The sequence below is a fragment of the Nannobrachium achirus genome (genome assembly GCF_963921795.1).
Source record: "Nannobrachium achirus genome assembly, chromosome: 7".
Classification (NCBI taxonomy): Eukaryota; Metazoa; Chordata; class Actinopteri; order Myctophiformes; family Myctophidae; genus Nannobrachium; species Nannobrachium achirus.
Genome location: NC_137816.1, coordinates 20,241,801 through 20,263,508, shown reverse-complemented (window position 1 = coordinate 20,263,508; position 21,708 = coordinate 20,241,801). Strand labels below are relative to the sequence as shown.

Below are 21,708 nucleotides of genomic sequence, written 5' to 3'. Positions count from 1 at the left end.
ACAACTGCTCCTTGACATCCCTAGTAGTGCTGGTTTTCTATCTTATTCTAGGTAGTGAGATGCATTCACCTGACATTGACTTACTGCCTGCAGGAATAACAAGGACATCTGGTTAATGCAATTAACACCTGGTAAGATGCAAAACCAGCAAGTAGTAGATGTTTTTTTTGTGACATTCCTGCGAAATCTTTAGGGCCCTAGACTATTTCACACCATTTGGCTTTAGATGATGTGCTCTAATGAAAGACTAAACTACAATACACTAAAGCATAAGACTAAGATTCGAATGAGATATTCAGTGTATTTAATGTATAATGCAGTCACAGTGTAGTTGTTGCACAAAAGCTATTCTTGTGACAATTTTAGTTATAATCGAGACACACAAATAGCTACTACAAACTGTGTACCCTTAACTTTGAAATTGGAATTTGGTGTTGAAGGGACCAAGGCACCACTCTCCTTGCTGTAATCTTTCTCATTCCTCTCTTTGATAGCAGTAACGTAGTAGTGGCTAACATCTGTCTGTCTTGTAGAGACAAATAACAGGAACTGATTGATTACTAGTGAAACAGATAAACATGTAGGCTTAAATTTGATCTCTTTTTCTGAGATGACTAAACTGCAATTATTTCAGCTAATTGCAGTCATTTTGCATATGGTTAGAGTTGCTGCCATTCTTCTATATACTAACTGGATGAAATTTACAGAAATGTCATATTTCCATAATTATTTCCACATCGTTGTCCACACTTTTAACCACCTATCTGCCTTGTACAATTTTAGTTTACAAAGCCTAAAATGAAGACATTTCATTTGTAATTTGCACACTATGCATGTTCCACTGTTCAATGCCAAGCATCATTACTCATGATTATTATTTGTATGACAGTTATTAGCCAACTATTATTTCATGATGGTGACAGCCCTGTTGGTATCTTTGTAGATCAGACTAAAGCCTAACTTATCGCTGTCCAAAACTGTTTTTTATTCATCATCATTTAAAAAAAGACGATTTAAAATAGTGAAAATAGCTCATCTACAAGCACACAACACCTCGTGGTGCGAGGCCTTGTGTGCAAGTTTGAAACTTGGAGATACTTTACGACAGGGGTCTTCAAACTCAGAGTCCTCAGAGTTACTACACTAACTACAGGGGGTCCTCCAAATCTTTGTGTGATAGAAGCTTTTTTTCTCCTTTAACCACTTGAACCCTAGCGTCCATATTCTGAGAACTTTAACCAAAAATAGCAGATCTACAAGCTCACAAATCGTCTATCTTTGGCAAATAGGTTTGGTGTAGAGGGGAAAAGGTACTGTACAAGTTCGAGTTCAGAGTGAAAGGTTAAGTTTATTAAGTATTGACGGTTCAAGTGGTTAAATATCTTAAAATACTAATCAACATGAATCCAAAATACACTGATGATTGTGCTGTCAAACGATGAAACTATATGGTATCTTTGGGTTGTGGGGGTCCCTGCTTCATCTCTCTCTCAACTAAGGGGTCATTGGCCTGAAAACGTTGAAGACCCCTGCTTTATGAGGTTTCTGCAGGACAACAACGTTATGCTCTGTCGCACGACAGTGTCGCGTGTCGAAAATAACAGACCTACAAGCTCACAGCACGTTGCAGATGCCACGCGTTGTGAGCTTGTAGGTCTGCTATTTCCGACTTCCCAAACGCTATTCTCTTTTCTTTAGATGTGACAGAGGAGACGAGCGGCCGTGGATCGTCCAGGAAGAAGAAATGCTCGGTTAAAAGGAGAGAAGGCAGTCGGGGACAGCACGGAGAGCCTGGTAAGACAAGCTGCTCGTATCGATGCCTGGTGGAGCGACTCCGTTTTCCTCTTCAACCTTCACTCAACTTTTACATCCATGTGGGGGTTTTATGTGAATTAGAATGAAAATAAAGAAAGTAAGGGCCACCCACACCAAGAACTACAACTACAAGATCCACTTGAGTTAGAAGGATCTTTAAAACTATACATTTACCGTACAGTATACTTATTCATAGTTACAGTATAGTGCTTGTTGTGGACGGCCCACCCTAGCATCCCTGTGCTGGGGTGAACACTCGGCAGAAATAGCCGATCTACAAGCTTGCATTGTGAGCAGGTAGATCAGCTATTTTCGCTGAAGGTAAAAAGGAGGGGCCTAGTATAGACCCCTGGGGGACTACGGTCAACAAAGTATGTATATTTAGGTTTAAAGTGGTTGATGCCATGTTGTGCAGCAATGGAAACACTTTCGTTAAAAGATGAATGATGCAGTCACTACGTACTCTAGACATTTGGAAATTACATAGTGACTTTTTTTTCTGTCACCATTGGTCTAACTTTTTTCCTTTTTTGTTCTGATCTTGGCTTGGATGTCTTTTTCTTGTGTGGCGTGCCGTGCTGTCCCACACATTCCCTCCTCAAACACACACTGCCTCGTTTCACTGTCCCCTCCCCAAACACTCCCACCTCACGAACTCCGCCTCATCTCATCACTCACCCCTACAATAACACATCCAACCGCACCTAACTAACCCCACCCCACCCCACCTGCATCTGCCTGCCCCGTGGTCTTTGTTTTTGCCGTGTGGCTGTGTGTCGTGTTCTGTCCTTGTGTGCCAACCTACTCCTCCACCCACACACCCACTGCTACCGACCCTACCCCACCCGCGGCCAGGGCCCAGCCAGGCGTACAGGGAGGTGTTGGAGGTGCAGAAGGAGCTGGTGCGCTCCCTGATGGAGCAGAACGCGGGGCTGGAGCAGAAAGTCTGCCAGCAGGGGGCAGAGATCAGCAGGAGCCTGGAGAGACAGAGACAGCTGGAGGAGGAGCTGAAACACAGCCAGGACAGGAGGAGCTCCGCAGGTGGTGCTCAGGGAGGCAGGGGCGTCACAAGGGGGGGGGGGGAAAGTGGGACTGAGTTACTAGGGCCCAAGGTGGAATTATTTTATACTTTAGCTATTGAAAAATAGCAGATATACAAGCTCACAGCACGGCACCGAGTGCAGGGCTTGTAGATCTCTGTAAGTCGTGAAAACGTATGCAAATCTTTTGTAAAAAAAAAAAAAAAAGTTGTAACTCAAATTTTGCTTCTGGGGGGTCCCGGGAACTAAATATTTTGAGATGGGGGTCTGTGGCCTAATACATATCATTTTGGGGGTCCTTCACATGAAAAGGTTTGAGCACCACTGACATAGAAACATAGGGTTTTCAAAAAACCTTAGAAGGATTTGAAATATTCAAAGACTTGCACAAATTTTTCAAAAATAGCAGATCTACAAGCTCGCAGCGTGGCACTCGGTGCCGCGCTGCGAGCACCGAGTTTTGTCAAGAAGTGCAACATATAATAATCATTTTGAAAGAATTTGGTTTTATTAACCAATTTGAACCTGGCATCCCTATTTTGGCCATAGGAGAAGAGTTTCACAAATTTTCAAAAAAGATTTTTGTTTTTGAATAGGGCTTAATTATACATTATTATGTAGACAGACACAGCGGCTACATGAAAGTCAAGATCGATTTATCGCCTAGAGATAAGAGGAGAGGGTGAGAGAGGAGCTGCAAGAGCAGGAGAGGTGGTAGAGGGAGGAGAAACCGGGAGAGAGAGAGAGAGAATAGAGAAGAGGAGACGGAGAGTAGAAGACCCAGGGAGGAGAGGAGAGGCTGGTTGTGACTAGTATATGATGCTGTAGTGTAGGCGATGACAAGATTCTTCTGCTTGTCCTGTTTAATTTGTTGGCCTAGTGTAATTATACTGAACATACTCATAACACTGCACAGGCCCTGCTCTTTTACACATTTAGTATTTATACTAGGGTGACCATATTTCCAGCCACTCAAACCGGGACGCAAAACACTGTTGCCTAATACTGGGACCCTAAAAGCAATGCGCACGTTACCGCGCACGCACGTGCCGTCGTGCCCATTCTCTAACGTTCGTGCACGCGCACACACGCACCGCAGGGTTGCATACAGGCAGTGAGTGATTGACAAACAGCCTCAGCGTTGAATTCAGACACGCAATGAATGTGTTCCTGTTTTCTGATTGTTTAGGTGAGCATGTTTTCATGAAAAGAACATGATAAATGTCTATGCAACCACTGAAAACAGCTATTATTATTTTAATTCTGGCGAAAATCGGGACAATTTTGCAGTGAATGTTGAAAAGCGGGACATATCAGTGTTTTAGAGATATTTGTCGGGACACCAGGACACGCAGCTTAAAAACGGGACTGTCCCGGGTAAAACGGGACGTCTGGTCACCCTAATTTATACCCTTGCTCTCTGTGTGTGTGTGTGTGTGTGTGTGTGTGTGTGTGTGTGTGTGTGTGTGTGTGTGTGTGTGTGTGTGTGTGTGTGTGTGTGTGTGTGTGTGTGTGTGTGTGTGTGTGTGTGTGTGTGTGTGTGTGTGTGTGTGTGTGTGTGTGTGTGTGTGTGTGTGTGTGTGTGTGTGTGTGTGCGCGTGTGTGCGTGCGTGTGTGTAGGCCTACAGACACAGACAGACAGACAGCCTACCGACAGGCTGCAGACAGAGCTACGGACTGTCAGACAGCAGGCTCAGGAGTTGGTGGATGAGAATGACGGTCTCAAACTCACGGTGCATCGTCTCAACGTGGAGCTGAGCCGCTACCAGGCCAAATACAGACCACTAAGCCCACAGGAGGTGAACACATATCCACCCACACACTTGTATATAAATATATATTGATTTGGCTGACTGCAGGGCAGGTGTTTTTGACAGTGACCTAGATGCGAAATGTTGAGCCAGAATTTCACTAATGGCTGACAAACGACCACGGCAGTGTATAAGGCCGACAAGAATAAAAATGAGTTGTATCTGTTAAACTAGAATAACCGTTGGAACAGAATTCAGATGCGAGAGCTTTGGGACCGTGTGGGATTGGAGAAAGATGTGGAGCTAGCATTGTTTACTGCAGTGGTTCTCAACCTGTGGGTTGGGACCCCCAGGGGGGTCCCCAAATTATTTTGAGGGGTCCCCAGATGATTAACTTATCGTGCAACATTGTTTTCTCACTCAACAGTAAACTTGCCCCCCTAGTGGCGAGAAAAATAACTTCTGGGAACTCGGATTGACAGTAAACAAACCAGTATAAAGTTTAATAGAGGGTATCTGCACATTTCTAAAGTGACAATTTAAGGCCTTTTAATACCTCTAAAATGACAAATTAAACATTGGTCAAATTGTCAAATATTAGAGGCAGAAATTGTGAAAATAGCTGATCTACATGCTCACAACGCCTCACAACACAACGCCTGTACGCATGTATAGATCTGCTATTTTCACAATAGAACCGTGTTATACAAAATGTAATGCCTCAACTCTCAGTGCTCGTCAGGTTGGGGGGTCCCCAGTTAAAATGTGATTATTTTGGGGGTCGCAGCCTGAAAAGGTTGAGAACCACTTGTTTACTGGACACGAAACATGGTGCTTGGATCAAATTGTTTTCAAAACATTGTTGCTGTATCTCAGACCCTTGTTGTTTTGTGCCCAGATGCTAGCTCAGCCATGAATTCTACCACACTGTTAACAACCATGTATTATGTTAGTCATCTTAAAGGGATATTCCACTTTCAACAGGGCGCAGTGGGAATAAGGGCTTCTCTCCACATACACACCCATTGTAACTCCAAACTCCATTTTAACCATGATAGATTCATTAAAAACACCCATTATTTTTTCTGGTGACTCATACTATCCTCCTAATACGTGAGCAGGTCGTGTTTTTTCGATAACTTTATTTTTAATAATTATTTGGGAAAATGGAAAAAATTAAATACAAAAAACTAGTATTAAAAATAAATGAAAAAAGTTATCGAAAAAAACACGGCCTGCTCGCATATTAGGAGGGTAGTATTGAGTCACCAGAAAAAAATAATGGGTGTATTTAATGAATCTATCATGGTTAAAATTAAGTTTGAAGTTACAATGGGTGTGTGTGGGGAGAGGCCCTGGGCCTGGAGGGCCTGGTAACAATTACATCAAATATCTAAATATTCAATCAAGCTAATTAAAAACTGTTCAGGGTATTCATAAAAAGATGACAAAATTACCAAAAGTTTTTTTGAAAGTGAAATATCCCTTTAAATGTATTATTCATATTAAATTATTGACTCGTTCTTAGTTAGGTTTTATTATTTAGTTATTGACTATGCTAGTATTTGCAGCCTACCGTATATAGTAAGATGTAAAAGCAATGGTGATTTTCACTGTCTGGAACATGGTGATCACGCCAGCCTAGGAAAACGGCTAAGTGATCATTTGCCCGTAAAAAAACAGTAGTCTTCAACATTTTCAGGCCAAGGACCCCTAACTGAGAGAGAGATGAAGCAGGGACCCCTTCTACATATTGATAAATGCGTTTATGCATATGCTTGTTTGACAGCACTGTCATCAGTCTGCAGTATGTTGGATTCGTGTTGATGTTTTTTTCAGACATTTAGCCACTTCAATCGTTGTAGTAAACTTGACCTTTCACTCTGTACTTGGTCTGCTCTTTTTGACCTCTACACCAAACCTCTTTGCTGAAAATAACCGATCTACAAGCTCAACGCCTCGCGCTACGAGGCGTTGAGAGAGCACAGATATAAAAAGCTAGATACCTCTTCCGCCTCTGCAGTACTTGGAGAGACCCGTCAAACTTGATAGGCAGAAGTGCGGAAGTGCCAAAAGCACGCTGCCACTCAAAGTGAATACTGGCCAATCGCAGCGCATGTTTTCCGGGACTTCAATTCAACCGAACGTCCCCTTCTGTGACACACACGGAAGCGTCCACGCCTGCAGCCAATGCCATACAGTCTTGGAAAAGTTGCCTATCAACCAAGACCTTTTTATGTCCTTTGTTTTGGGATCAGCAAAGAGGTTTGGTGTAGAGGTCAAAAAGAGCAGACCAAGTACAGAGTGAGTCAAGTTTACTACGTATCGACGATTGAAGTGGCTAAATTGATCCCAAAACAAAGTGTGATTACCACATATAATTACCCAAACCCCTAGAAAACCTGGTTTAAATTAAGTTCATTTCCCCCTTTTTTATTTCGTTGTAGTTTCTGATTTGGAAATTGCAATATATCATATTGCAATGTTTGATTACTTTTCTACCAACTGTTCAGGCCTAAAGGACACAAGTGATAAAAATGGTAAAAGGACATTCCCATTGTCTTTTGCCAATTAAAGCCCCACAAAAGCCAGAGTCAGCTAGCTTCTATAGTAGCTTTCCAGTGTCCTCAAAATACACCAAATATTACTGCATCTCACAAATGCCATGTATGATAAAACAAATCCTTCTCTATCTCTTTCACATTGTTTTGGGGGCTAGTAGAGACAGTATACAGACAGTTCTCCTCAGAATAGGGATGTGAGGGTTCAAAGTTTTTAATTGAAAATAATGATCCTATCACACAAGGATTTGGTGGACCCCTGTAGTAACTCTGAGGACCCCTAGGGGTCACGGACCCCCTGTTGAAGACCCCTGCCATAAAAGATGCCCACCTCTGATTTACACTATCCAAAGCAGCCATTTTGGCAGCAAAGCTTTGTCCATGTTTAGTGAGCACCTTATGTATGCAGGGAGGTGCCAGTTCAGCCCTCCACTTGACCACTTTGTTGCTGTGCAGGTTGTTCGGCCACTGACCAATCAGGACACGCTTATCACTCTCTCTGTACTTTTATCACTCCTCTCACAAAGGGCCAACGGGTCATTCTTGTCCAACTTATTTCTGTCCTGTATTATGTGATACCTCCGATAAGATAGCATAGCAGCTATTACTGTATCTCTGCTGAATATTTAATGTGAGGAGCATCCGCAGTACTGCACACAGAATACTAACCACCTCACATCAGCCTCTCATTTTACCCTCTGTCATACCCCATCCCCGTATGTGACCATTCCCATGCCAGACATCTTCTCCGGGTCGACACAGGGACATCTGCTTTAAAGAACGCTCTTTTCACTTCATCTCAAGTTGTGGGAGGTGACCTAATGATGGTCCAGTCTCAGTCCTGCATAGGGCTGTCACAATTATTACATAATCGTCTAATTGTGATTATTTGACATTATCACAATTATTTTGTCATAATCGTCATAATCGTGAATGTTGAAAAATGTCAGAAATAGTGGAAATAGCAGATCTACAAGCTCACAACACGTCGCGACGCGTTGTGAGCTTGTAGATCGGCTATTTCCACTATCAATGTTATTTTTTAAGTAGTAAGTTGTCAAATATGTCAGTAATGTATTTGTATATTTAGGTTATGTGTCATATCTACCATATGCAACTTCAAAGCCTAAAAGCCAAACAGAAATTAATCGTCATGTAAAATGTCATATCGTGACAGCCCTAGTCCTGCACAGTGCATACATATCGTTGCTGTCGGGCAGGAACCTTGTAGCTCCATATTTCAACTTTTTATGTTTGTTTTTTTGGGACAATGAATGCCCTACTTTGTCATACTACGCAAAAGCAGAATAAAATGCTGGTGCATTTTGACTATTTTAGAAAATATTTGAAAGTGAAAGTGGTTAAGTGTGTCTGGGGGTTTATAAATATTGAACCAATGAAAAGTAGGCCCATTAATAAGAGCTTGTAGGTAAACAATAACTACATTGTATCCATTTGAACGAAAGGTTATTTTTTAGTAAAGTACATTTACTTAAGTACAAATTTGAGGTATTTGTGCTTTACTTGAGCATTTCCAATTTGCAATAATTTTACTTCTACTCCACTACATCTTGGATCCAAATATTGTACTTTTATTCCACTGCATTTATTTGGAACTTTAGTTAATGGTTACAGTATATAAATTATAACATTACAAAACACACAATACCTAGGCTGTTTGAAAATAGCTGATCTACAAGTTCACAATGTGTCGCAATGCGACTTTCGTACTTTGGCCAAGTACATTTTGAATTCCTGACCTTTACTTGTAACAGAGTATTTCTATATTTCAGTATTGAGTAAAAAATGTGAATACTTTTATCCACCACAGATCTTTTAGTAACAGTTTTTGATATAAAGCTTTCCACTCTTTGTACAATTTAGGCTTTTAGCAGACGCTTTTAATCCAAAGCGACTTTTGTATCCCTGTCTCTCTCTCTCTCTCTCTCTCTCTCTCTCTCTCTCTCTCTCTCTCTCTCTCTCTCTCTCATTCGATCTCTGTCCCTCAGTGTTTTAGAGATTGTTAAGTTTTATCTATTCTAGATAGTACAAATGTAATTACTCTGCATTGTGAGTCAATCTGCTGAAACGGAAGGTTATTTGTGATGTGGAGATCTTAAGTGTATTCCCTGTGTGTGTGTGTGTGTGTGTGTGTGTGTGTGTGTGTGTGTGTGTGTGTGTGTGTGTGTGTGTGTGTGTGTGTGTGTGTGTGTGTGTGTGTGTGTGTGTGTGTGTGTGTGTGTGTGTGTGTGTGTGTGTGTGTGTGTGTGTGTGTGTGTGTGTGTGTGTGTGTGTGTGTTTCTGAGCTGACTGAATATTTGTTTGACTGTTCTCTGGTTGAATGGCTGACTGAGTGTCTGACATTTGTCTCACGTCTCCAGTGAGTCACTGATCTTTGTCCACATTTACCATTCTGAGCAATATCGGTTCAACTGGCTAACATCAAAATCAGAACCAACCGTTATTGTCACATCACATTACAAGTAACATACATCACATTACAAGTAACATAGTGAAAGTCTTAATTGTTCAGGCCCATCAATGCAGTATATATAGATAGATAGATAGATAGATAGCAAGATAGTAAGATAGGACAGTTTTGAATTCAAAAACAGCAAAAGTCGCAGATCTACTCAAGCTTGTGGATCTGCTACTTTTATTATTTTATGTGACGCTGTAGTATGATCAAGTAGGGCATTAATTTACGTAGAAACCATGAAATATAAAATATGTAGACAAGAGGTTTCTGCCTGACAGCCCGATGTATCTATCCATGACATCGATCCATCATCTTTAGGCCCAATCGCAATTATTTGAGATAATCGCAATTATTATTATTTTTGCATAATCGTCATAATTGTTTCCATGTTGAAAAGTTTTCATACATTTGAAAAAAGTATTAATAAATATGTCTGTAATTTCTTTGTATATTTAAGTTATTTGTCATATCTGCCCTGTGCAATCTTTGATTACAAAGCCTAAAAGGTAAACAGAAATGTCATTTTTATTCATATGTTCTAATGCCAAAAACACAATTACCGGTAAATCGTTAATCACAATTTGACATGGTGACAGCTCTGTCTATCTGTCTTTCATCCAGGGTTCCAGAGTCAGTGGGTTACCAGTGAAAGGTTCTCCTCCTCCATGGCTGGTCAGTATACAGTATAATGTACTTATTACACAGCAGTAGAGCTCCACAGTGTTTGACCCTTTATTTACTGTAGTTAAAGCGGCACTATGTAATGAATAAAATGTCCAATCTGTATGGTAGAGTCAAGTGTTAATACAATATAACATAATACAATTGGGGTGGTTGTATTTGGTCTCCCTGCTCTTCTATTGAGAACTTCAAATGTCTTTTCTCACCTGGACACAGGATCTGACATGAATTTTGACCTGATGGTCAAGATTCAATTTCTCCCCTGAGCAAGCAGGCAACCGGGTTCCAAGCCGGGCTAGAAGAGGAAAGTTACAATAGTGCAGCTTTAACCAGCAGTCTGAAGCGTGGATGTTCTGTAGCAACGCCTTGCCTCACACCAACACACACTGATCAATCCAAAAGAGACTGACACATATATGGTTATTCCCAGATATGGGCTTAATATTGATGACATCAGGGATCTCCATATATGGGCATGAAAGGGACAAGGACGGAATTCATATTCAACTGTGACTCGCGTCGCGGTTGGTTGTTTAAGTTGCCAAAATTGCCAAAAATGTGGCCACATTTTCCCAAATATGGAGATGACTGACTTCTGACATCATAGATGATGTCTGACGTTATAGACCACATGAGAAACATTGGCCATAATAAGTTTAGATGAAAATATATTGATCATAATATGTAAAATTGTTGTTAAATATATAGTTTGAATATATATTTTCAAGGCCCAAAATAGGACCACAGCAAGCTATAAAGCAGGTGTGTGCTGCTGTGCTTATGTGTTGTAACCTATCTCCCTCATTTAACCTACACAGCAAAAAGTTATATATAGGACCTCATTTTACACTCCTGTACAGATTGTTCAAACCAACATTACACAATGTAAATTAAAAAAATGTATCTGTGTGTACATGGTTATACCATATTGCACTACTTCTATACCCCCTCCCCCCCATTGATGCGCCTCATGGGGCTTTATCGTTTTTTAATGTCTATCTTTATCTTGTTTTTGTTTATCTTTATTATTGTCATTCATTATTATTGTTATGTTGTATTAGCACAGTATTTGTGTACCTTATTACCGCTGCAGCTGGCTGCTTGTACCTGTGTTAGTTAGTAGTGACAAATAACCTGACACTGCTACAGTCAAATTAACACTCAGTATTTTTCCGCGCGGTGCCTTAGTTATGCGCGTAGTCCAACAATGTTCTGCTGGTGACGCGCTTGTGACAACTGCTGTTGTAGCTAGTTTCTTTTTATAGACTATGCTACGTCTTCTGCATGGTTAATGAGTGCACAGTCATAGATGCAGTGGATTCATTTTTTATATGCCGTTTATTTATGCAACATAAGTATCCCATTTGATAGTCTTCTCTCGCTCTGACTCGCCTCTAGATTAAATGATGCAGAACAAAAGGCAACAAGACTGAACAGAATCCTCTGAACATCCTTGCTGTGTTATTCTTGTCAAATTGAGATCTTCAACCAGGGCTGCACGATACCGTATATCATACCTTTGAAATCACAGTCTTGTCTTATACAGTATCTTGAATAGCAAAAACAGATCTACATGTTTAGATGTAGGTCTGTGTGAGCTTGTAGATCTATTTTAGCTATTTTTGAAAACTCTTTAAAAATGTTTTTACTTTTTACCTATAATGACGTGCCCAAACCATAGAAGGCCTGGTTGAAAGTAGTTTTAATCAACAAATTGTTTGTTGCATACAACAGAGACCAGCCTTGTCATGTTGGTGAGGTTGAGAATTAACATTCTAATGTCTAATTACTACTGGCTATTGAAAGTTTTAGACTAGCAGAATTAAAGGTTATATCTAGACTTGAGATTTGCGCGGCAATTAAAATAAATATTTTAAAACTTTAAAACTTTAAAGGACTATGAGGGGGACAGACACTTAGACACACTCTGTGGGACAGACAGTCGGTGATGGTTGTCTCAGTAGGACAGACAATTAGTGGTAATTCTCTCTGTAGAACAGTATTAAGGAGACAACTTGTAAATGTCCTGATTTAGTGTGTTGTTTGCTGTCTGTCCCGTCTGTAGCTGGATGTGAAGTATTTATGTCCACTGCTGCTAGCGTACGAAGACAGGATTAACGAGAAAGACTCCCTTCTAAAAGATGCTGAGGTAAGGCTGTGTTACTGCATGAGCCTGTGTTAAGTGCATAAATGTGCATCTGTGTCTGTTCTGTGCTCTGTGTAATTATATGCACTTTTTTTTAAGTGCCTAACATCTTTGCTGGTACTGCATGTTCCTGTATACCTTTGAAAAGTTTTTCTTCTGCATTTACAGTATGTTGTCAGTGTTGTTAACTGCAGGACGAAAGCCTTTCATATTACACAGCTATTTCTGCTTCTGTCTGGAAATGTAGTACAAAGGCACACTTCAGCCATCAAGCTTAGGTTAAACTGTCAAAATGTAAAAAGTAAAGTGCACATATTCTGTTTGAAGGTAGAATTATGGATCCTTTATCCGTGTTTGAGTTGATGACTGTCTAAGCTCCATCCAACAGAGCAGTGTCTGGGAGACGATGTGACAGAGAGATAATCTGCTTTTCATCACACCCACTCAACCCCAATTGCTCCTAAGTAGTGATATTATGGTGGAAGAAGTGCTCAAATCAATACCACAATGTAAAAAGAAAATACTGACTGAAGTCAAAGACAAAATAATCTTGAGTAAAAGTATAAAAGAATTGGCATAAAAATATACTTGAAAGTACCAGAATAAAAGTACCGGTACTCGTTCTCTGAAACTTGCACTTTGTGTGATTTTGCACTGCTAAAGTGATTAAAGACATCTGAAGCCAAAGACAGACGTTTAAAGAGACTCTCTACAGGCTTTTCAAATATTCAAGGACCTGTTTTCTACAAGTGGCCAACGAGTCCTCAAAGCATGAAGCAATACAAAAGCTGTTTATGAAGAACCGACCTGCGTCGGCAATGTGAAAGGAGATACAGTATTATTGAAAGTGAAAAAACAAAATGCTACTACTGATGAATTTTCACCACCATGAGAGATGTTGAGCAACAGAGATGTCTGCCGAAATGGTACAGTAGATTTAACGCTGATACCACGCTGAAGAAGACCGAAGGGTCGAAACGCGTCCGTTGACTCTGTCCATTGAGGTAAATAAAATCATGTGAAAAGGAGATTCCTTGAGTGCTGGCGACTACTTCTTTCTCACAGTAGATTTAACCATTAGGATCATGGTCGTATGTGATTGGAAGCCTTGACTCGCCTCGACTTCCATGCTTGCCTGAACTACCACGATGACACTCCATAAGAAAACACGCAAATACAGCAAACAGATTTCGCTTTTAGACATGACTTTCTCTCATGATCTGTGCTTATTTCCTGTTCTTGTTTCTGGCTGGCTTTCAGGAGGAGATGAAGAGGTTGCGTGTTCGCGTGGACGAAGTTGTCACAGAGAACCAGAAGCTTCATGAACAGCTGACGAACACTGGAGTAGTCAGCCATAATGACTGGTGAGGCTACATTACCTGTGTGTGTGTGTGTGTGTGTGTGTGTGTGTGTGTGTGTGTGTGTGTGTGTGTGTGTGTGTGTGTGTGTGTGTGTGTGTGTGTGTGTGTGTGTGTGTGTGTGTGTGTGTGTGTGTGTGTGTGTACATTTTTGTTTTTCTCTGTCTTTCAGTGAACATGGACCCACAGCGAGCACAAGCGTGCGTGCCGCAGACCCGCCTGTGTTTGTCTCAGCTGTACACACACACGCTACGTCGTGAATGTGCATGTGGCCGCGTATGCGCATTAACAGCGAAAACTGTGGTGTCGAGTTAAACAGAAGTTTCCAAAAAAACGCTAATAAACAGCTTGAATTTGGGCAAAATGAAAAATAGGCTTCCTCACGGTCTGAATAAAGCTAATGGTCAATGCCATGTGCAAGTTGAGATCAGTTGCTGATGCCAGTGAGGAGGAAATTGCAGAAAGGAGAGCGTGAGAGCGTGACATTTGGAGAATTATTGGAGGATATCACCTGTCTACCGCTTTCCTCTGAATATGTGATCCTTAAAGGATTTTGGGATGTCCCCTTCCTTTTTTTGTGTGGTGCTTGTAGACATCAAGACCTAACAAGACTCTAGGGGAGGCGAACCAGAGAGGGGGTGGGTAGCAAAAACCAAAAACCAAATCCTGCTGTGTGTCTGTGGAAGAGCTGCTTCGCTGGGCCTGGCTCAGGCTCTGTAGGAACAATCCCCACTTAATTTGTACAGGGGTAAAACAAAAAAAAAAGAATTTGCATTTCATTCATTGGACATACTGTCCTCTGCAGCTGCACTCACAGCACAGATAAGAGGTAAGATAATAGTAAGTGCCACTTAAACAAAATTAACACCCAAGGGGCCAAACTCGTTCAATAACGAGATAAGGCCACTAGGGGTCACTCTGCCAAAAGGAGTTGTCTCGTTCCTCAACGAGACAACAAAGGGTTAACTGTACAGCGTGCTGCGCGCATGCTGTGTGCCCTGTGAATGACCCTAGTCCATACGTCACACCGCTGCAGAGACCGCAGAGAGAGAAAATGGCGCGACTAGGCTGCATTGATTTCCATTCTATGCTGAAACATAATGTGACAGAGTAACCGTTCTGACATGGTAACATACAGTATGTGTACATGTTTGTTTTTGGAAGGGTATGCAGACGAGAAACACAACACAAGGATTGCTCCAAGAACAGTAGCTTTATTGGTACAGAGACGAACAGACCACAACTACACATATACAGGCAAATAACAAAGTTGTACATTGTTCACCAAGTTACACTAACAGTCTCAATCCACACAGCGTAACGGTAGATTCAAACTTTCTCTCTGCTCCCAGAATGTGTGGACCTGTCTCAGGACCAGGCCTTGCTGTCTGCAAGAGACAGACACAGGGTTAGAGCACACATACAGTATATTGTCACTGTCGGGCAGAAACCACGTATCTCCAAGTTTCAAGTGTGTACGTTTTTTCACCAAGTAAAGCCCTGCTTCATCAGACAAGGCCGTCGCATAAAAGTAGTGAAAACAGCCGATCTACAAGCACACAACGCCTCGCGGTGCGAGGCGTTGTGTGCTTGCAGATCTGCTGTTTTCACTAGTTTAGTTCATTTTTAAAATGATGAATACAAAACTAACGGTCTTGGACATACAAGGTTTCCACACGAACACAACAATATATAACCTGCCCGTCTGACCTTGTTAGCTGATCAGCTGAGAGTTGGCTGAGCCACCCGTCTAGTGGGCAGAGCTCTAGCTTCCTACAGCTTCACACACATCATACCCTTAATTACTTTCTGTCTCTTTCTCTCCATTTCTTCAGCGCCTTTCTATTTCTCTTTATTCTCTTTATTCCCTCCTCCCATTCCTACCAAACATTCTTTGTGTGTGTGTGTTCTAGGGCTGTCATAATTATTATCGCGACGCGTTGTGAGCTTGTAGATCGGCTATTTCCACTATCAATGTTAATTTTTAAGTAGTAAGTTGTCAAATATGTCAGTAATGTATTTGTGTATTTAGGTTATTTGTCATATCTGCCATGTGCAACTTCAAAGCCTAAAAGCCAAACAGAAATGTAATTATCAACGACAAAAACACAATTAAATCGTTAATCACCAATTATTTGAGTGACAATTAATCGTCATGTAAAATGTCATATCGTGACAGCCCTAGTGTGTGTGTGTGTGTGTGTGTGTGTGTGTGTGTCCGTGCGTGTGTGCGCATGAAATGCAATCTGTATGAAATGTACTCCGCAAATAAACATTACGTGTTGTAACACCCCCCCCCCTAATTTCTCATCCAGGCGTGAGCTAAAGGAACAGGCTGCCCTGGTCCTTCAGGAGAACCAGGTTCTGATAGAACAGTTGGAACTACAGCATGTCAAGACTAAAGAAACACACAACAAACATCATAACGAAGGTACTGGCAGACTGACTGACAGCCACAACATGCATCACACACTGAAGGTAACTTATTGGTTTTGCCTTCTTAATCAGTAGTTCTCAAACCTTTTGGTGCCAAGGACCCCAAAAATGATAGGAATTTGGCCGCGGACCCCCAAATGAAAATGTTTTGTGCCAGGGACCCCCCCAGGGTCTCAGATTTGTGTTAAAGAATTCACACCTTTCAAATACTTCAAAAAGGTAAAACATTAAAATGAATAGCAGATGTACAAGCTTGAATATCTGCGCTATATGGGACAGATCCATGTTGATGAGATGAGTGTAGACATACTGTGTACCGATTTGCGTGATTTTAGGGCAAAAATTGTAGGAGCAGTGTCCAAAAATGTGTTTTGCAAGAATCGGCCTCATGGTGGCGCTAGAAGAGGGCCATTTGAGAATTGATGGGTGGAGGTTGTGGTTTGGCAGGCAAGGAGTGTGTGTGGAAAATTTCACATGGATAGGGGCAACGATGGCGGAGATATGAGCAGGGCAAAAGTGTGACGTGACAGACTGACGGACGGACAGACAGCCGGTGGAGGTTTTGATAGTAAATGCGACCTGACGGTCGCAATAAATGTCTCTCCTCCTCTCCTCTCTGTAGTGTGTAAGGTGTCTAAGCATGTCTAACTCCTCTCCTCTCTGTAGTGTGTAAGGTGTCTAAGCATGTCTAACTCCTCTCCACTCTGTAGTGTGTAATAGAGATGTTACCGATCAATCGGCAATGGATCGGATCGGGCCGATCAAAGCGTGATCGGCGATAATCGGTGGTTTAGATCAAAAGGTAAATTAACCGATCCTATCCGATCGGTGCATCCGATCAACCAGCCGTTCAGTATGCCCACTTGAGGCCATTTTGGGGTATTGATTTCCACAGTGCTGAAGGAATAATTAGTTACTGCTATGATAATAAATACATAGTAATGCTGGTAAATAACTATAAGGCAAATATATAAATGAATTCATGAGTGAATTAATTAATTCAAGTTAAAACATTAACATTTAGAAAATATAAATAATATATAAATAATAACTTGATCGGATCGGTGATTGATCGGTATCGGTGCTCGGTGATCGGTTCCAAAAAACCTGATCGGACCATCCCTAGTGTGTAAGGTGTCTAAACATGTCTAACTCCTCTCCTCTCTGTAGTGTGTAAGGTGTCTAAGCATGTCTAACTCCTCTCCTCTCTGTAGTGTGTAGTGCGTAAGGTGTCTAAGCATGTCTAACTCCTCTCCTCTCTGTAGTGTGTAAGGTGTCTAAGCATGTCTATCTCCTCTCCACTCTGTAGTGTGTAAGGTGTCTAAGCATGTCTAACTCCTCTCCTCTCTGTAGTGTGTAAGGTGTCTAAGCATGTCTAACTCCTCTCCTCTCTGTAGTGTGTAAGGTGTCTAAGCATGTCTAACTCCTCTCCTCTCTGTAGTGTGTAAGGTGTCTAAGCATGTCTAACTCCTCTCCTCTCTGTAGTGTCTAAGGTGTCTAAGCATGTCTAACTCCTCTCCTCTCTGTAGTGTGTAAGGTGTCTAAGCATGTCTAACTCCTCTCCACTCTGTAGTGTCTAAGGTGTCTAAGCATGTCTAACTCCTCTCCTCTCTGTAGTGTCTAAGGTGTCTAAGCATGTCTAACTCCTCTCCTCTCTGTAGTGTGTAAGGTGTCTAAGCATGTCTAACTCCTCTCCTCTCTGTAGTGTGTAAGGTGTCTAAGCATGTCTAACTCCTCTCCTCTCTGTAGTGTGTAAGGTGTCTAAGCATGTCTAACTCCTCTCCTCTCTGTAGTGTCTAAGGTGTCTAAGCATGTCTAACTCCTCTCCTCTCTGTAGTGTGTAAGGTGTCTAAGCATGTCTAACTCCTCTCCACTCTGTAGTGTCTAAGGTGTCTAAGCATGTCTAACTCCTCTCCACTCTGTAGTGTCTAAGGTGTCTAAGCATGTCTAACTCCTCTCCACTCTGTAGTGTGTAAGGTGTCTAAGCATGTCTAACTCCTCTCCTCTCTGTAGTGTGTAAGGTGTCTAAGCATGTCTAACTCCTCTCCTCTCTGTAGTGTGTAAGGTGTCTAAGCATGTCTAACTCCTCTCCTCTCTGTAGTGTGTAAGGTGTCTAAGCATGTCTAACTCCTCTCCACTCTGTAGTGTGTAATAGAGATGTTACCGATCAATCGGCAATGGATCGGATCGGGCCGATCAAAGCGTGATCGGCGATAATCGGTGGTTTAGATCAAAAGGTAAATTAACCGATCCTATCCGATCGGTGCATCCGATCAACCAGCTGTTCAGTATGCCCACTTGAGGCCATTTTGGGGTATTGATTTCCACAGTGCTGAAGGAATAATTAGTTACTGCTATGATAATAAATACATAGTAATGCTGGTAAATAACTATAAGGCAAATATATAAATGAATTCATGAGTGAATTAATTAATTCAAGTTAAAACATTAACATTTAGAAAATATAAATAATATATAAATAATAACTTGATCGGATCGGTGATTGATCGGTATCGGTGCTCGGTGATCGGTTCCAAAAAACCTGATCGGACCATCCCTAGTGTGTAAGGTGTCTAAACATGTCTAACTCCTCTCCTCTCCTCTCTGTAGTGTGTAAGGTGTCTAAGCATGTCTAACTCCTCTCCACTCTGTAGTGTGTAAAGGTGTCTAAGCATGTCTAACTCCTCTCCACTCTGTAGTGTGTAAGGTGTCTAAGCATGTCTAACTCCTCTCCTCTCTGTAGTGTGTAAGGTGTCTAAGCATGTCTAACTCCTCTCCACTCTGTAGTGTGTAAGGTGTCTAAGCATGTCTAACTCCTCTCCTCTCTGTAGTGTGTAAGGTGTCTAAGCATGTCTAACTCCTCTCCTCTCTGTAGTGTGTAAGGTGTCTAAGCATGTCTAACTCCTCTCCACTCTGTAGTGTGTAAGGTGTAAACATATCTAACTCCTCTCCTCTCTGTACTGTGTAAGGTGTCTAAGCATGTCTAACTCCTCTCCTCTCTTTAGTGTGTAAGGTGTCTAAGCATGTCTAACTCCTCTCCTCTCTGTAGTGTGTAAGGTGTCTATTCTAAGCATGTCTAACTCCTCTCCACTCTGTAGTGTGTAAGGTGTCTAAGCGGGTGATGCTGCTGGAGGAGGAGAAGAGGAGGCTGGAGGAGGAGTTGGAGGAGAGCCACAGAGAGCTGTCATCTCTGCAGGCCAAACACCGGCACGCCTCAGCCAGCCTGGAGAACGCCGTCAGCTGGGAGGAACACTGCCACACCACTGGCAAGCTAAAACGGTACTGACACATGCTGACCACAGGACAGTACTCACACTATTAACTACAGTATTCATTGAATATACATTTCCCATTATGTACGTTATACCAGTGGTTGCTTAAAAAAACGGTGCTTATCATCCCTTCCATGTATCGTTCCTTTCTGGAAATGAGCGAACCTGTTCATCCACAGTGAGTCTCTCTAGATAAGAGATAGATGGGTGAGGAGTAAGTTGAATACAAATGAGTTCAGATTGTGTGGCCTAGTTTAGAGCAGACAGCTCTTTTCAAGGGAAATGGCACCAAAAAGAAAGAGACAATGAAGTATACAGGGTTTAAGTGGTTAAACACTACATGCAAAAGCTGCAATAGGAATTTGGAGTGAGGCTGTTTCACTGTGGGCAAAAGGAAAATAATTGATATAGTTAAGATAAAGAGCAAAGTTGCATAATGGTGAGGTGGTGATGGCTGAGGTTTAATCAGTGAAATGTCAATGTGACATTAAAGGCAGTGAAATAAAGTAGAATAGAAAGTGCTGATGGCTGTTTGGAGTGTTTGGCTATTGGTTATTTTCAGCAAATTGCTGTAGCAGTGTAGAGTTGTCAGTGAGATAAAACCATTTAGTGGGTTGTATCACAGACACAGTATATTCAATCAGACACAAATAAATGCAAACAGCCCGCAGCTCCTCTGAATCCTTGATGTAAATTGGGTCCAGTAGCAGTTTATTTGTCAAAAGGGATTACTGAGTTGAAACTGGATCTGGATTTAGGAAAATGCGGTGATTTAGGAAAATATTATTATAGCTGTTTTCAGATAACGTTACATTTTCGGGAAACAAATTAACATAAGCTGGTGGGCATAGGCTGTAGGAATAGGAGAGGTGTTCTCACATACCGTATTTTCCTGTACAGTTTGTGGTATGTAATGTATCGTGATCTTAGTTGGAAAACTGCAATGGCCTATCATCAACTGTTGAACACTTCTCCATTCATGTAAAAAATGGTCGCACTCAGAATATGCAAGAAATATCATGATGCTGCCGGCATGGTGTTCACACATGCTTTACGCTTTGCCTGCAATGTTGTATGTAACTCCCAAGCAGGCATGAATGCCTAAACATCTCTCGAAACAAGATTGCTTAAACCACTTAAATCCTATGGGCTTCCTTGACCTGGGTCTCCCACTCTTTCCCCCTCCACCAAATCTCTTCACCAAAAATAGCAGATCTACAAGCTCAAATGTTGTGTTGGGAATTGCGATGCATGGTGAGCTTGCAAAACTGCTGTTTTGACCAAATGTTCGCCCCAGAATAGTCGTGTCAATTTTATTTATAAAACACATTTAAAACAACCAAAGTTGACCAGTGATTAGATAAAACAGCATAAATATGTAACAATGACAATTCATAACTTTAAAATGAGTTAAACGGCACAAGATTAGACCAATGCGTAATAGGGACGCTAGGGTTTAAAGTTCATTGCGAACACACATGGTTTGGATTGAACCTGTCCCAGCTTGATCCATCCTGAACCCCCCAAATGAAATCAGCAGCTGTTAAACTGATACATGCTGCATTTGCCTCAAATCAAGTCAGGCTTCAAGTTTAAGTTCAAGATATCTTGCACCAGCTTTCCGGGATACACCCTTGAAAGAGGGCCTGGCGTATGTACATGTGTCGCTTTACAAGGTCCCTCAAAGTACCAACTGTAATGTCTGTGGATATCATTGGCTGACCCCAGCTGGAATAGTAATCCTAACCCTGGCAATTTTGCTCTGAAGAACCAGAAATCCTAATCATTTCAATTTTAAAAGGACATTTGTTTGGATGCAATTTGAACTGTTCTTTGTTTTTGTTCCGTGTTGTGATGACTGCTGTAAATTACTGTGTTGTTACTCCCAGTGTACTTTGTTCCTGTGTGTTAATGTTTGTGTATTAGTAATATGAGATGAAACTGAAACCCAGTGTTTGGGGAGAGTCTTTGAACAAACAGTTTCTATCAGATATCCAAGAGTCCTCTAAACCAGTGGTCTTCAAAGTGGAAAGACTACTAACCCCCACTGGGAGCCAGGGGAGCCAATTATTGCGCTTTGCATGATTTTAACTCTTTTAGTGCTAAAACCGAACAATTTCGGTTCTTTTTTTCAATCCAATATTTTTTTTTTGCTATTTTACTTACCCT

General features: G+C 41.5%; 1 protein-coding gene across 1 annotated transcript in view; it reads left to right on the top strand.

Annotated features, from left to right (window-relative positions):
• cep89 (centrosomal protein 89) overlaps positions 1–21,708 on the top strand; it is a 92,201-nt gene that overhangs the window by 9,862 nt on the left and 60,631 nt on the right. Inside the window, exons 8-15 of the mRNA XM_080730103.1 lie at positions 1,699–1,794; positions 2,671–2,856; positions 4,476–4,654; positions 10,268–10,318; positions 12,393–12,476; positions 13,734–13,837; positions 16,147–16,262; positions 19,366–19,546. Of these exons, the coding sequence (XP_080586229.1) occupies positions 1,699–1,794; positions 2,671–2,856; positions 4,476–4,654; positions 10,268–10,318; positions 12,393–12,476; positions 13,734–13,837; positions 16,147–16,262; positions 19,366–19,546 (997 nt within the window). The remainder of the gene's footprint in view (positions 1–1,698; positions 1,795–2,670; positions 2,857–4,475; positions 4,655–10,267; positions 10,319–12,392; positions 12,477–13,733; positions 13,838–16,146; positions 16,263–19,365; positions 19,547–21,708) is intronic.